This window comes from Lactuca serriola, chromosome 4, assembly GCF_051521515.1.
Source record: "Lactuca serriola cultivar US96UC23 chromosome 4, Lser_US96UC23_V15, whole genome shotgun sequence".
Classification (NCBI taxonomy): Eukaryota; Viridiplantae; Streptophyta; class Magnoliopsida; order Asterales; family Asteraceae; genus Lactuca; species Lactuca serriola.
This window is the reverse complement of record NC_136411.1, coordinates 152,382,327-152,397,555: the sequence shown is the minus strand read 5'-3', so window position 1 is coordinate 152,397,555 and position 15,229 is coordinate 152,382,327. Positions and strand designations below refer to the sequence as shown.

Here is a 15,229-nt window from a genome sequence, read left to right as displayed (position 1 = left end):
TTAGCACCCGACCGTCTTACGACCTGGTACATTGTCAACCAAGTTCCAAACTTGATTGTCATACATGGACTGAATCTCGTTGTCCATCGCCTCTTTCCATTTTGTAGACTCAGGACCTGCCATGGCTTCCTTGTAGTTGTTAGGTTCATCCAAATTTACCAGTGTACTATCAATGATAAATTTATAACCTTCAACTGTTATATGAAAACCATATAACATAAGTGGAACACTAACTCTACGGGAACATCTTTGAGGTACGGACTCGTCAATCGGTTCAACAGGAGTTTCCTCCTCGGGTTGAGTGCTAGTGTTTGAGGTTCCTTCATCACTTAACTCTTGAAGCTCTTCAAGGTCAATTTGCCTCCCACTGTCCTCTTGGCATATGAGTTCTCTTTCGCGGAAAACCCCTCTCCTCGCAACGAAGACAACTTTGTCACTCGGTCTACAGAAGAGATATCCAAATGACTTAGGTGGGTAGCCGATGAAAATACATTGCTCACTACGAGGTTCAAGCTTGTCGTGAGTCTCTCGTCTTACGAAAGCTTCGCAACCCCAAACCTTGATATGTGCTAACGAGGGAACCTTCCCTGTCCATATTTCGTGAGGTGTTTCGGCAACCTTTTTATTTGGGGCTAGATTAAGGATATGGGCGACAATCACTAAGGCATGCCCCCATAATGAGATAGGTAACGAAGCTCGAATCATCATGGAACGAACCATGTCCAACAAGGTTCGGTTGCGCCTCTCAGCCACACCATTAAGTTGTGGTGACCTAGGTGGCGTCAATTGTGAAACAATTCCACATTGCTTAAGATAGTCGTAGAAATCGATACAAAGATACTCACCACCTCGATCGGATCGGGGTATCTATATCTTCCTGCCCAATTGATTCTCCACTTATTGTTTAAACTCTTTGAACTTTTCAAAGGTTTCTGACTTATGCTTGATTAAGTAGATATACCCATATCTACTATAATCATCAGTAAAGGTCACATAGAAGCGGTTAGCATCCCTTGTGGCGGATCTGAAGGTTCCACACACATCGGTGTGTATGAGATCCAATAAACCCTCACCCCTTGCACAAGAACCAATGAAGGGTGACTTGGTCGTCTTTCCTAGCAAACAAGATTCGCATGTTCCATCCTACTTTAAGTCAAATGACACCAACACTCCATCCTTTTACAGTTGGGCTATGCGCTTCTTGCTGACATGTCCAAGACGACAATGCCACAAGCATGCTTTATCCAAACTATTAGAAGAATCGATATGCAACACATTATTTCCAAAGTTATCTACAACCATCACATTTTCATATATACCATTACAAGGTAATGCTTCAAAATAAAATTTACCATTGTAATAAGCATTAATACCACCAATCTCATTATTAAATGAAAAATTAAAACCTTTTTTAAACAAACCACAAAAAGAAATAATATTTCTCAGCATATCAAACAAGTAGCAACAATTATTCAACTCTAAATTTAACTCACTACTAAGCAATAAAGAATAAACTCCAATCTTGGTGACAGATGACACTTTCATATTCCCCATGATCAACTTCATCTTCCCGTGCTCCACAGCCCTACTTCTTTTAGACCCTGCAAATCAGAACAAATGTGAAAAACACATCATGTATCAAGGACCCAAGAATTAGCATGTGATGAATAATTAGATAGAACAATGTAAATACATGCGAAGGTGAGCTTGATCTTCCCATCCTTTATGTCTTGAAAGTATTTGGGGTAGCTTCATTTCTAGTGCCCTTTTTCATGATAATGGAAGCATTCTGCTTCCTTTGGATTGGATGATGGTTTAGAAAAACCAAATTTGGTCCCATTAGAAGATGATCCATCATGGGACTTTCCCTTGTGGCTCTGAGAAGGAGCCTTCCTCTTCTTTCCCTTCCTATGTCCAATTGCCAAGACAAGGGCAGTAGTAGGAGTAGACACAACATATTTTCCTTTCAAACTACTTTCAACAGTTCTTAAAAGGCCCCAAAGCTTGCTTAGAGTGACTCCCTCCTTGCTAATATGATAGGTCATTCTAAACTAATCATAACAAGGAGGTAATGAGTATAGGACGATGTCAATAGCCAACTCTTCATCGAAGTTGACATTCAACTTCAGCAAGCAGTCCACAAACCTTTGCATCTTTTACAAGTGGGTCGTGATGGACTCTCCATCCTTCATTTTTGTTATTATCATGGAGGAAATGATTTCATACCTTTCCTGCTGAGCACTTTGATGGTACCTTTCCATCAAGTCTTGGTGCATCTCATAGGGCAAAAAGTCCTCATAGGACTTTGAATCTCAGCATTCATGGTAGCAATCATGATACACGACACCTTTCTTGTGTCCCTCTCATGAGCCTTATATTCAGTAATCTGTTCAGGAGTGGCAGTGTTTTCATCAATCTCCTTTAGCTCTTTATCGAGAACATATTCTTTGTCCTCGTAGAGAATGACCATGCGGATGTTTAAATCCAATCACTAAAATTCGATCCATTAAAGATGACTCTCCCACATAAGTTCATGAGAGAGAAAGACCTGGAAGGGATTGGGTTTGAAGAATTGTTTGAAGTAGACATATGAAAAGAAAGACAAAGTTTAGATTAGATAAGGATCCTTAATATACCACCTAAATGAAATATTAAGGCTAGGACCTAACACAATATTCTACAATTCGGAAGAGGGATATCGTAATCCAATTGCAAAATATTTTAAGGTAGGTAAATGACGATTTACCAATTTCCATCATGAAAAACGAGAATGATGATTAGGTTTTAAATGAATTGAAATTCCTAGATTCTTTGAGATTCATTGAACTTTTCAATGGCATGTTTAATGTCAATTATGTCCTTCAATTTTGTGACTGGGATACCGAGGATCACAAACAAGGTGTGAATAACCATGCAAATGTGCTTGGTACTCTTGATGTTACTTATCACCTAATCAATGTGTCGGTTAACCACACACGCTCCATTCATCTTATGATAATCATCAAGCTACCCTTTTCCGCCCTTGTTAGCCCCAAATTAGTGTGTTGGTTAACCACACACCCTCCACTAACGACTTTTCATGGAATAGCACGTTTTCACATTTTTCCTAAAGTAACTAAGATTGGGAATTTATAAAAGTTTAGTTACTTTATAATATCATTATAATTATTAATGAGGATTAATGTCCTATCCTACCCGTTCGGCTAACGACCATCCACTAGTCAAGAGTGCGGTGGGTAAAAGTGGATACCCGATGGCTGTCATATTATAGGTCGCTTCCTTATACACCCCTTATAGACTAGCTTCATGAATGAGGCCTACTAACGGTAAGACTGAATTGTCTTATACATATATATATATATATATATATATATATATATATATATGTGTGTGTGTGTGTGTGTGTGTGTATATGTGTGTGTGTATTAAAATTTTAATATTATAATAGTATACGGATGAAATTTAAACTTTTAAAATTCTAGGGTTTGGAATTAAAGTTTCATAAATGATATTTTTCAAATTCCAAAACTTGAGGACAAGTTTTGAAACTTTTCAAAAACTCTTGAGTTTTAGAATTTATGTTATATAGATGAGACTTCCCAAATTCCATAACTTGAGGGCAAGTTATGAAACTCTTCAAGACCTTTGGAATTCCATAACTTAAGGAGTTAATGTTTCATGAATGAGACTTTTCATGTTCCAAAACTTGAGGACAAGTTATGAAACACTTCAAGAAACATTTAGATCAAATTTAACTAATAAAATAATCATATAATTTATCATTTACCAATTTGACCTAATACTACTCATATAGCAAGATAATTTCAAATTCTACAAATAATTAGTTTTAAACAAAATCAAGTAATTATCTTAAAATTTTCACAATCATCATGTTATTGGATGAGGATAATCATTACCATATCAGTAAAATCAAATTTTATGAGGCAAAACAGTTTGCGGTAATGATCCTAATCCAAAACAAGCCAAAAACTTCGAAAATTCTGCCAACGGATGATCCAACTCGTCGAGCCAGGAAATGGACTCATCGAGTTCATCATCATATGATCCAACTCGTTGAGTTTGCTTATGGGACTCGTCGAGTTCATCCTGACAGAATCCAGAATTGTAATTTTTCAGCTTTGAAAATTAACAGAATTGCATCAATATAACCGATTACACTCAAGGTTCTGATACCACTGTTCGGTTTTATGTACTCTAACATCCCTATGGTGCACATACAAACCTAATACCTTGGATCTAAATTTTCTCTAGTAATACATGTTCATTTTCCAAATCATGAAGCCTAACTAGCATGCAACTTGATATATGAATCATAAAAAACTAGTTAGAAGATTACCTCTTGTTGTAGCTTGTGGACCTTGGCCTTATAAGAGCTTAGCACCTTAAGTGTGATGCCTTAAACACGTCACAAACACCAATAACAATTAGATGAATATGAGAGAGGTTGAGGAGACACCAAAATTAGCTAGCTTCTTCTTGAAATGCAAGGGGTGCCGATTTTGGAGCTAAGGGAACACATTTATAGTGTAGAATTCCAAGAGTCATTTGTAAACGCTAATTCTTACACTTAGGCTTATGATCTAACAATTGATTTGGACTAACACTTCATGGACTATCTCATAAGCTTAGTTCATTACAAATCAATCATGGCTCATTAGACCAAACCATATGTTTCACTGATTTACATAATCAGTCCCTGTTTATTTAATCAGTCTCTTTTGATCACTAAATTAATTCCAAATTAATTCTTGATCAATACTAATTTAAATAATATGATTTCTCAATTAATATATTATTCTTATAATATATTGATAAATCATAAATAACCTCTTTCTCAGATATCCATCCTATCAAATTGTTCTGATGAAGGTAACCCGAAATGGACCATGTTACTATCGGGTCAAATACATACCAATTATAGTTATGGGTTAGACACCTAATCCAACACATGCATGGTCATAAATGCCAAAACCAAGCTAAGGGAAAGGTTTAACCCAAAGACAAGGCCCAAAGCTTGATAAATTTGATAACTTTATGACCATAGGGACTTAGAGGAGTCCAGATCTAAAGTTACAACTTCAGATCAGGCCCAATACCCGAGACCTTTACATGGAGAGATCTAGCTAAAGATAAGTCAAGGTAACAACTTGTTACCTTCAAAATGATGCCAAGATGAAGTAGATTTAGATCCACAAGCTTCTTTTTGCTTCAAGCTTCTTAGACTTCAAGCCTTCTTCACAAAATCCACATTCCAAGCTTCTTTACACACAAAAATGAAGAGTAGGCAAGATTAGGGTTTTCTGAGCTCAATAGGGACGGTAAGGGAGGCTAATGACCCATTAAATAGGATGCAAAACCCTGGAAATTAGGGTTTCATCTTCCAGCTCCTACTTGTTGAGTTGGGGTCCTCCGACTCGTCGAATAGACCACATAAATCACACGGGCTGACTAAAAGTCTACACAACAAGTTGTGGCCTCGAACTGGTCGAGTAGACTTCCTTAATTGCATGAAATCCCTAAATCTCATTCTCGGAAATCGGGATGTTACAACTCTCCCCCACTTGAACTAGGCTTCGTCCTCGAAGCCTACTACGATGGACAAATCCGGACAATGCTCTTGCATTCCAGCCTCCAACTCCCAAACTTACTCGGATCCCTCCAGACACTACCACTTGTACCTTTACCAAAAGTATCTCCTTGCTATGTACAACCTTTACCTCTCGTTCCAAGACGACCACCAGCCCTCACGATGTAGTTCATGTGTTCATCGTCCTGAAGATCACTCAATGATGCCACGACGTCCTTGTCCAACATGCACTTTCACATCTGCAAAACATAGGAAGTGCTATGAATCTGACTGACTTATTTTCCACATTAACAACAGCCCAAGAAAGTTGAATAGACCTAGTTGTTGGCATCTCTACCAATGGTTGTTAGCAGCTCACCATTCACCTTACCTTTTAGAAAGCACCCATCAAGCCCAATTACTCTCCTCCACCCTCTTTTCCAGCTAACACTTAATGCTTTGAAAAAAATGTAAAACCTATGAAAATAATTCTTTCCATTTGGATTGGTTGTTACAACCACTTGACATGTGGACCCTAGGTTTGACCTTAACAATTCATGGGCATAATCCCAAATCCTTGCATAATGCTCAGTGAGTTTACCTTCTATTAAAATTTTGGCCCATTTACTTGGCCTTCTAACTTGTCCTATAGATACCACACACCTATACGTTTGTCTGATGTCATCAATCATTTCCTAAAGTTTCATCTTTGGCTTATTTGCAATTTCAGTCACATAATGTCTTCCAATCCATTCAAGGGAAACAATGGATCCAAAATTAAATTGCCTAGAACATTTATCGTCACCATTCATAGCTTTGATCTGACAAGATCTTTCCTTGTACATCCATGCAGCATAAAATCTGAAAGGGCGTTTATTCTCCTCCTTCCTCTTGCCACATCTAGCTAGAATTCTTTTACTATCACATTTTCCAAAGTATATTCTATAACCATGTGACACTACATAATTGGTGACACAAAACTTCAACTGGGCAGGGGGTTCAAAGATATCACCAAGCTTTGGTACCATCTTGTCTCACTTGATGGTTGGGTCATGAATTCTATAATTGTTTTTCAATACCTCCTGTTCATCTTCATCACTCTGCTAATCAGTAGCATGGTACACTTGTGCTCTGATTTCATATGCTATAATAGAATTTCGTAGATTTTCATCACTGGATAGAACATTTAGGAAGATATCATTACACTTATCAAGTGAGGACACAAATTCTTCCTCTGGTTCGTGGTCTATGTAAATGGCGTGGAGTTCAAAATCTATTTCACTCAAGCCAGAAAATGACTCATGTACGCCAGCAAAGGGGTCAGCGTACCCTTCGTCTGATGAAGCCATTTCAAGAAATGTTGAATGTAAACATAACAAGATCATGACTTGTAAAAACCTTACCTTTCGAAGAACACTTTTACCATAATCTTCTCAAAGAAAACCCTCTTTTTTCTCTGTGTATACAGAATTTCAGTCAATGAAATGGGAAAAGGTGAAAAGTGATTAGGATATAAAGGGAGTATGAGGATGTGACTCTGTAACAGACTTGGAGTTTTCTCCTAAACGACGTTAATGAGCCTTCCAGCTTAGCAAGTGGTAACCGGTTGATTAAATGAAACCGGTTACTAGGCAAAAACGACACATTAAATGCAAGTTTGAGGAAAAACAGACATAAATTTGAACTTTGGGCAAATTCGTCAATTTTGTGCAAATTTAAGGGTTTTTATGCCATTAGTTCATTGAATATCCAACTAAATATATATGAAATCTTATTTTTCTATTTATTTTAATTAAATCACAAATAAAATTAATCATATTTTTAAATATTATATTATTTATATGTATCATATTTTTAAATGTTATATTTTTTAAATAAATAAATCAAATCAAATATTTAAAATAAAAAACCCACTAATCCGTTACAAATCTAATAAACATTAATTTCGATAAAATATTATATTAATCAAAATACTACATATTAATTTTAAATTTAAAGTTATGTTTATAGTTTAATGGAAAGAAAATGTTAAAAGTACAATCGAATTAAACTGGTGTACATATTTCGAAGAGTACAAATCTAATAAACATTAATTTCGCTAAAATATTACATTAATCGAAATACTACATATTAATTTTAAATTTATAGTTATGTTTATATTTTAATGGAATGAAAATGTTAAAAGTATAATGGAATGGAATTGGTGTAGATATCCTACAGAAATGTCATCAACTTTTAAAAGGAGTCTTTCTATTCATATCCTTACACAAACAAACCAACAAATTAATAACTTAATTTTCATTACAGTTTATTAAACCAACTAGTCTTCATACAAGAATCGACGATGCTTCTTCGGCGTTCGTTGAGTGTCGTTTCTTCTTTTCCGTTGGCCAGTCTCTGTTGCTTCTTCCAAGTCGTCGATCCTCCTTCTGAATCGCTCCCGGTTTTGAATCGATCCCCAGATACACCTCAATGAGACCCACCCCAAACGATGCTCCAACTGTGTGTGCAGGTCTATCCCGATCTTTGCTTCGCTTCTGGATGGCGTGAACGGGCTGAATCAGAAATCATCCATACCCAAATCTTGAATAAAGTTTCTTGCAACCTCTTTCAAATCAGCAACTTTGAATATTTTCAAATCTGGTGAAATTAGCAAATTTGAATACATATGGTGATTATCAGAAAAACAATTGGGAGCAGGGGGTCATAGATGGTGATTTTCTTGCTTGTTTCTTGTTGTAGGTTTAATGGTGTTGGTGTAGGGTGAAACTAGTGAAGAGGGAACATGGGTGGCAATGATGATGGTAATGGCCTGAAGTGGAATTGTGATGACTGTTCTTGTGTGATGAAGGTTGTGTTGAATTGAGTCTGGTCAAAAAAATGGTGGAGGCTGCGTGGGAATGGTGTGTGGCGTGAGATGATTTTGACGGTGATGGAAATGTTCTTAGGAGAAGATGATGCGTCTGTCACCAATTTTATGGTGTATCAAGGGTTGGTTGATGGTGGCTGGATGTGAATGATGGTGTGGTGGATGGGATGAAGAGAATGTATGATGGCTGGAACGTAGAAGATGGTCGGCTGAAAGATTGAAAGAGAGATATAACTCATTTATCTCTTTCATATTAAATTAGTAATAAGGGCAAAAATGTCATACCACTTCAAATTTAAGTGGACGAATAAAATAAAAAAGTGGAAGTATCCCTTTCGAATGAAAATAGAAAAGGGGGGGGGGGGTGGTTAATTGGTGCATACACCCCATGTAGGGGATGTTTTTTTTTTAATTTTTTTTAAGATGCAAAAGTCGTTTTTGGAAAAGATAAAGGGCAAAAGATGTTTGATAAAAACATTTTAAAAGTGACTTTTGGATTTTAGATAGAAGGAAAAGTGACTTTTGAGCAAATTTAGAAAAACCTGATTTTTTGTAACTTTTCCAAAAAAGACTTTTGTCTCTCAAAAAGACAAGTCAAACACCCCTTAACATCCTTTTCCACTTGACATCCTTTTTTACCTAAATTATAATTGATTTTTTAGTTATTAGTGGATACATGGGGTTTTACTTGGTGCTTACACCCCACTTAACATCCTTTCTTTACCTAAATTATAATTGATTTTCAGTTAATGTCCATAATAATAATAATAGTTTTACAGTACGATTGTTGGTTCGAAAGGGATACTTCCACTTTTTTATTTTATTCGTCCACTTAAATTTGAAGTGGTATGATATTTTTGCCCTTGTTACTAATTTAATATGAAAGAGATAAATGAGTTATATCTCTCTTTCAATCTTTCAGCCGACCATCTTCTACGTTCCGGTCATCATATATTCTCTTCATCCCATCCACCACACCATCATTCACGTCCAGCCACCATCAACTAACCCTTGATACACCATAAAATTGGCGACATACGCATCATCTTCGCCTAAGAACATTGTCATCACCGTCAAAATCATCTCACGCCACACTCCCTTCCCATGCAGCCTCCACCATTTTTTTGATCAGACTCAATTCAGCACAACCTTCATCACACATGAACAGTCATCACAATTCCACCAGGCCATTACCATCATCATCGCCACCCATGTTCCGTCTTCACTAGTTTCACCCTACACCATCACCATTAAACCTACAACAAGAAACAAGCAAGAAAATCACCATCTATGACCCCCTGCTCCCAATTGTTTTTCTGATAATCACCATATGTATTCAAATTTGCCAATTTCACCAGGTTTGAAAATATTCAAAGTTGCTGATTTGAAAGAGGTTGCAAGAAACTTTATTCAAGATTTGGGTATGGATGATTTTCTGATTCAGCCCATTCACGCCATCCTGAAGCGAAGCAAAGATCGGGATAGACCTACAGACACAATTGGAGCATCGTTTGGGGTGGGTCTCATTGAGGTGTATCTGGGGATCGATTCAAAACCGGGAGCGATTCAGAAGGAGGCTCGACGACTTGTAAGAAGCAACAGAGACCGGCCAACGGAAAAGAAGAAACGACGCCCAACGAACGCCGAAAAAGCATGTCGATTCTTGTATGAAGACTAGGAATCGGCGTTTATTAGCGTTAGGACGAACCGGTGTTTGGGATGTTTCTATTTAGTCATATTTTTTAAAAATAGAAAAAAGGCAAAAATACCCTAATTTCATGTGGATAAATAAATTACTGCAGTGGAATTATCAGGACCATTTTCATTTTCTATATACTATACCAAAAGAAACAAATATAACAATTAAACAGATCGAAACTCACCTAGAAATATAAAAACAAGAACACATTTATCCTCCGTCATTTACAACAACAGTTTTATCTACTCTAATAATGAAGTTCTAATCACTCTGATAATATCCGTGAGCGAAACCAGACCCTCGAGCTGACCGTCGCGGTCCACCACCCAAACACGATGAACATGGTTCACCACCACCTTATCAACCACCTCCGCCAGCGGCGATTCAGCACAACTAGTCACAAGCTCCCTCGGAGACGACCCCGCCATGTTAGCAGACACAGACAACAAGCTCCTGGTGTACTCCATAACACTCGCCGTCAACCAAGACTGTAGATGAGAAACCGGACATCCTCTCAGATCAGTCGCCGAGAACGTACCAATCAACTTCCTTCCTTTTCCCTGAAAGAAACTATTTCCTCATCTCCATGTGTATTATAATTTGAAATGAAGTGGTGGTCTTACAATCTTACATTAACGAGTTGTGAGTGATCTTCGGTGGCCGGATTGAAAGATTCGACGATGGGGACAGCGTTGAGAGAGCCAGCTCTCATGGATTTGATGGCGTCGATGACTCTGGTATGATCAGTGACGCCAAAGATGGGCTCCACCAATGCTCCCAGATCGTTTAGAGTTCGATCAAGTACGTATTTGAGATCCGACTCATGTCCCTTTAAGAACCTCATAAGGTCCATTTGTGTCAGCATCCTGTAAGACGACGCCGACTCCACAAGCTCAACTCCGGATACGTTTTCCATGGAACTATCGAGTGGCACTAAAGCACGATGGATTCCTTTGCTAAACACCTCCATACAATCCATAATGCTGCAAGTTCAACTCATTTGCATGAAAGTCGTCGGAAAATCTGTTGCGAACTTAACTTCTACATATAAAATCGACAAAGAAACGAAGAAAAATTAAGAAGTAACGTACCTGGTGCTAGGATTGAGTGTCCAAAGGCTGAGACTTTCGAGGCAATGACCGATAACTGACGACACCGGAACCGCCATCCTCTGCTCCATATTCGAATGGTCGCCACTGTCGTCGGGGTTGTCGCCGGCGATATGGGCTAGTATATCTAACATCGTTATCATTCCTATATAATGTTTCCTGACAGAACCTGTATGCTTATCAGACTCTAATATCATGGATCCACCGGCACCAATCCAATGTCCAGGTGGTGCAGCCACCGGCATCGCTACCACCTGGTTAGCCACCAGCGCGTTCATTGTGTGGGCTAGGGTGGCTGTATACGGAACCTCCACCAGCCTCCGCTTTTCGGAAACCAGTTCCTTTACCTTTTTGTCCCTTAAACGCTGTGGCTCGACGGCGGCGTGCATGTTGTCGTTCTTGACGCCCATCATTGTTGTCTGCATTTTTTCAGTTTGCTGCTTGAAGTGTTGTACGGTACATTAATTTTAAATGCAAAAGAAGATGAAAGTTAATGAGTACGTGTTGGGAGGGGAGTGCGTCAGTTTGCCAGGTGTCAACGAAACACTGTGAGACTTATCCATAATAATGACGAAGCCGATTTGTTGGATAATAAAAGTAAACGTGCCTTCGTCTAAAAACAACTTTATAAACCGGATTAGAGGTTGCTAAAAGAACCGGTTAATCATGATCACTTTTTGCTCGATCTTGTATTTATTTAAATATTGTTGTATTTATTTAAATATTGAAGTAGTAAAAAATTCATGTTTTATTTAATGGATGAAACTCTATTATTATAAGATGTTATTTTGGCATTCAATGGATTTTGAATTTAATAGTCTTCAACTGAAAAAATAAAAGTTTTTAATTCTTAAATATTTACTATAAATTATATTTTGTAACATTCTATTGAGTTCAATGCATTGTAGAAAAAAAATAATAAAATTATATGGATTTTAAAAAGATGATGTGACAATCCATTAAACTGTATATTCAATACATTATGGATGCACTTAGATATTAGGTATTGTTAAGATGAAGGATGTGGGTAAAGTTAGGCCCAAAGTTTGCCATGTTGGAACATGGGACCGTCGCCCTCACCTTACGGTTTGGCCGCATAGGCTTAAAAAAGTTGAACCCTCTATCTCTTCTTGATTCTTTTTCTCTCTTTCAATGTTGTAAGCCGTTAAATTTTTAAAATTCATTTGTATTTTCTTTTTAACTATAAATAAAACCTTAATTTATCACATCTAAATCGTTAAATTTTTAAAATTCATTTGTATTTTCTTTTTAACTATAAATAAAACCTTAATTTATCACATCTAAATCCAGTTTTTTTATCTTTCGACATTTTTTTCCTCATATTTATCAGTATGACGGTATGTTACTATATTATCCGTAACAATATGCACAACCTTGGTTTAGAAAAGCATGATGTGTTATGTTGTGGTTATGTCCCGAAGGTCGATGCGCGTTGTGAGATGCGATTGCACATGCATCATTTAGGTGTGGCGCACAAGTAGTAATTACTATATATATATATATATATATATACACACACACACACGTGTGTGTGTGTTTGTTAAATTTACGCAGAAAGTGAAATTCATGTTTACTAATAACTAACTCAAACACAATAAACATTAAACATATAAAATGAAACCGAAAGTTGATATTCATTTCATATGCATAGTGAAAACAAATGTGACAGTAATTACTCAAAACACAAAATGCAAGTTTACCATACTCATGCAAAATGAAGTAGTAATTACTCATCGATAATTATTGAAAGAAGAAAAAAAATTGTCGTGTGATCATGGTGTTGTATCGGTTAGTATTCTTATATGCAAGTCTCTAGGGTAGAAGTAAGGTCAGACAATAATTAAACAATTACATTTGCATGGGCTTTATTGGATTTTAAGTATTTTCTAAGTAAAATGGATCAGACTTAGGATGTGCTAAAGTGTATTGCGTAGGATGCGCTTACATGCGCACGTATCACCTCGTATCATATAGGTTTTTTCATCCAACACATCTATTGCGCTTAGGCCATCGCAACGCAATGTAACAGCACAACGATCGCAACAAGCACGCTATTTGAAACCACATAACCATATAAAACCACAAATCTTCTTTGACCCCAAATTTAATCCCTTTGATATTTTATCTCAACCCGAATTCTAAACAAGAAAATCAAGAGCAATTTTGAACCTGAATTCGTTCAAGAAACTCAACCCACCAAAGCACCTAATAAAAGAAAAGAGAAGACGACAGCTAAAGCATGTGAACTAGAGAAGTGCTAGCATTGGCACATGCATGGATTAATGTTTCCAAAGATGCAAAGGTTTGAAAAAACCAAAAACATGATCATTTTTGGAGGCAATTTACAAAAATGTTCCACAAATGAATGAAGCAAGGAGAGAATCATACAAAAGACCAAGTGTATTATAAATAGGGGAAGACAAACAAGGAAATCATGTTGTTTAATGTTCAAAGATTATAATGACATTAATAAAACTTAGTTATCAACATACAATGAATGAGAAGACAAACTGGAAACAAGTTGTGTCACGAAACCTTTTTGTATGGTAAAACCAATTCTTTTGAAGACTGCATTTCATCATGACGGTTCGACAGAAAGCAGTTTTCTAGTGTTTACGTGCACCACATGCTCAAGATTTTCTTCTAGCTATCCCTATAGAAGGGCTTGGCCAACATATGTCTTATGTGGAGTATCATGCCATCCTCAAATATCGACTCATGATTCCAATATTCCCAGCTGACGAGATATGTCATGTGTACTGCAAGGCATGTTTGGACTCTTTTGGAGAGCATGCAGTTCATTGCAAAGAACTCCTGGGTCTCAAATACAAGCATGATATGGTTAGGGATGTTTTGGTCGACATATTTAAGCGTGTCAGAGTTTCTGCCACGAAAGAGGCTCCTGTGAATTTCTTGACTAACCCGACAGAAGGAAGGTCAACCCTTAGACTTACTGACGTTTTGATTTTTGGATGGGTTGGAGGGAAACACGCATGTGTAGACCTTATAGGGGTATCCCCTCTCATAGGCTTGAGGTTCAGGGGTTTCACGGTGGGACAAGCTGCATTAAAAGCTGCTACATGCAAGGTTACCAAACATGAGAAATCATGCATGGAAAATCAACACATGTTCATACCATTTGCATTTGATATATTTGGTTTCCTTGCGTCGAATACAATAGATCTTCTTAATAACGTACAACATATCGTACATAGCAATGTTATACCCCCTACATCTATGGATGCAATTGTTTAATGATTTGTATAAAATAGGAAAGGTCAATGGCAAAGTGGAGAAAATGATGATGAGATTTTGAAGAAGCTATTAATGTGCACAAAAGTACCCATTATTTTTAATATTTATAACCTAACAAACTTAGACTAACTATGCACTTATAGGCAGTGTACCTAGTCAGATTACAGTATAGCTTAGGTAAGTCGGGTGTCGATCACAGGGAACGGTGGTGAATTAATTTAGAATATTTGATTATAGGTTACAGGTCACACGAAAAGAATAAAGAAGTAGTTTAATAAATCTCAAACGAACAATTAATTGACAACTCTTGATAAACTAACAGGAAAGCAAATCTCTACAGGTACTTTGGTTTAGATAAATTACACCTTAAAAACATAGATAATTGCATACACAGATTCATTTATTCATGTTCATCGATTCCTAAAATGATTAGATTCGCGTTCACTATAACTAATCCTTTAGCAAACAAGTCAATTCAAACAGTGATCAGTTGATTAAACTAACATGCTTCCTAGTGTTCAGTTCACATCAAGCAAGACTTGTAAATATAGTTAATCAAATTGGTCGTTCAATTAACCTCTTGTTGATGGTCATCAAACAAGTCTCACACATTAACTTACATATTCCCAAGTTAATCCTAGTTTCACATTCGTTATTCCTAGACTTATAATCTCGATGGTCATCAAAAT

At 37.0% G+C, this 15,229-nt stretch overlaps 1 protein-coding gene across 1 annotated transcript; it reads right to left on the bottom strand.

Moving 5' to 3' along the window:
* Positions 1-10,260: 10,260 nt before the first annotated feature.
* LOC145102762 (Cystathionine beta-synthase (CBS) protein) lies at positions 10,261-11,726 on the bottom strand. The gene is made up of 3 exons (XM_079040234.1): positions 11,247-11,726; positions 10,787-11,138; positions 10,261-10,715 (listed from the first exon to the last, which is right to left on the bottom strand). The coding sequence occupies exons 1-3, from the start codon at positions 11,687-11,689 to the stop codon at positions 10,398-10,400; spliced, it is 1,113 nt and encodes a 370-aa protein (XP_078896360.1). The 5' UTR covers positions 11,690-11,726; the 3' UTR covers positions 10,261-10,397.
* Between the last annotated feature and the right edge of the window lie 3,503 nt (positions 11,727-15,229).

Coding starts and splice junctions, on each gene's coding strand:
- LOC145102762 (XM_079040234.1), bottom strand. CDS start 11,689: ATGCAGACAACAATGATGGGCGTCAAGAACGACAACATGCACGCCGCC. Junction 11,139..11,246: donor ACACTCAATCCTAGCACCAG/GTACGTTACTTC, acceptor TTGAACTTGCAG/CATTATGGATTGTATGGAGG. Junction 10,716..10,786: donor ATCACTCACAACTCGTTAAT/GTAAGATTGTAA, acceptor AGTTTCTTTCAG/GGAAAAGGAAGGAAGTTGAT.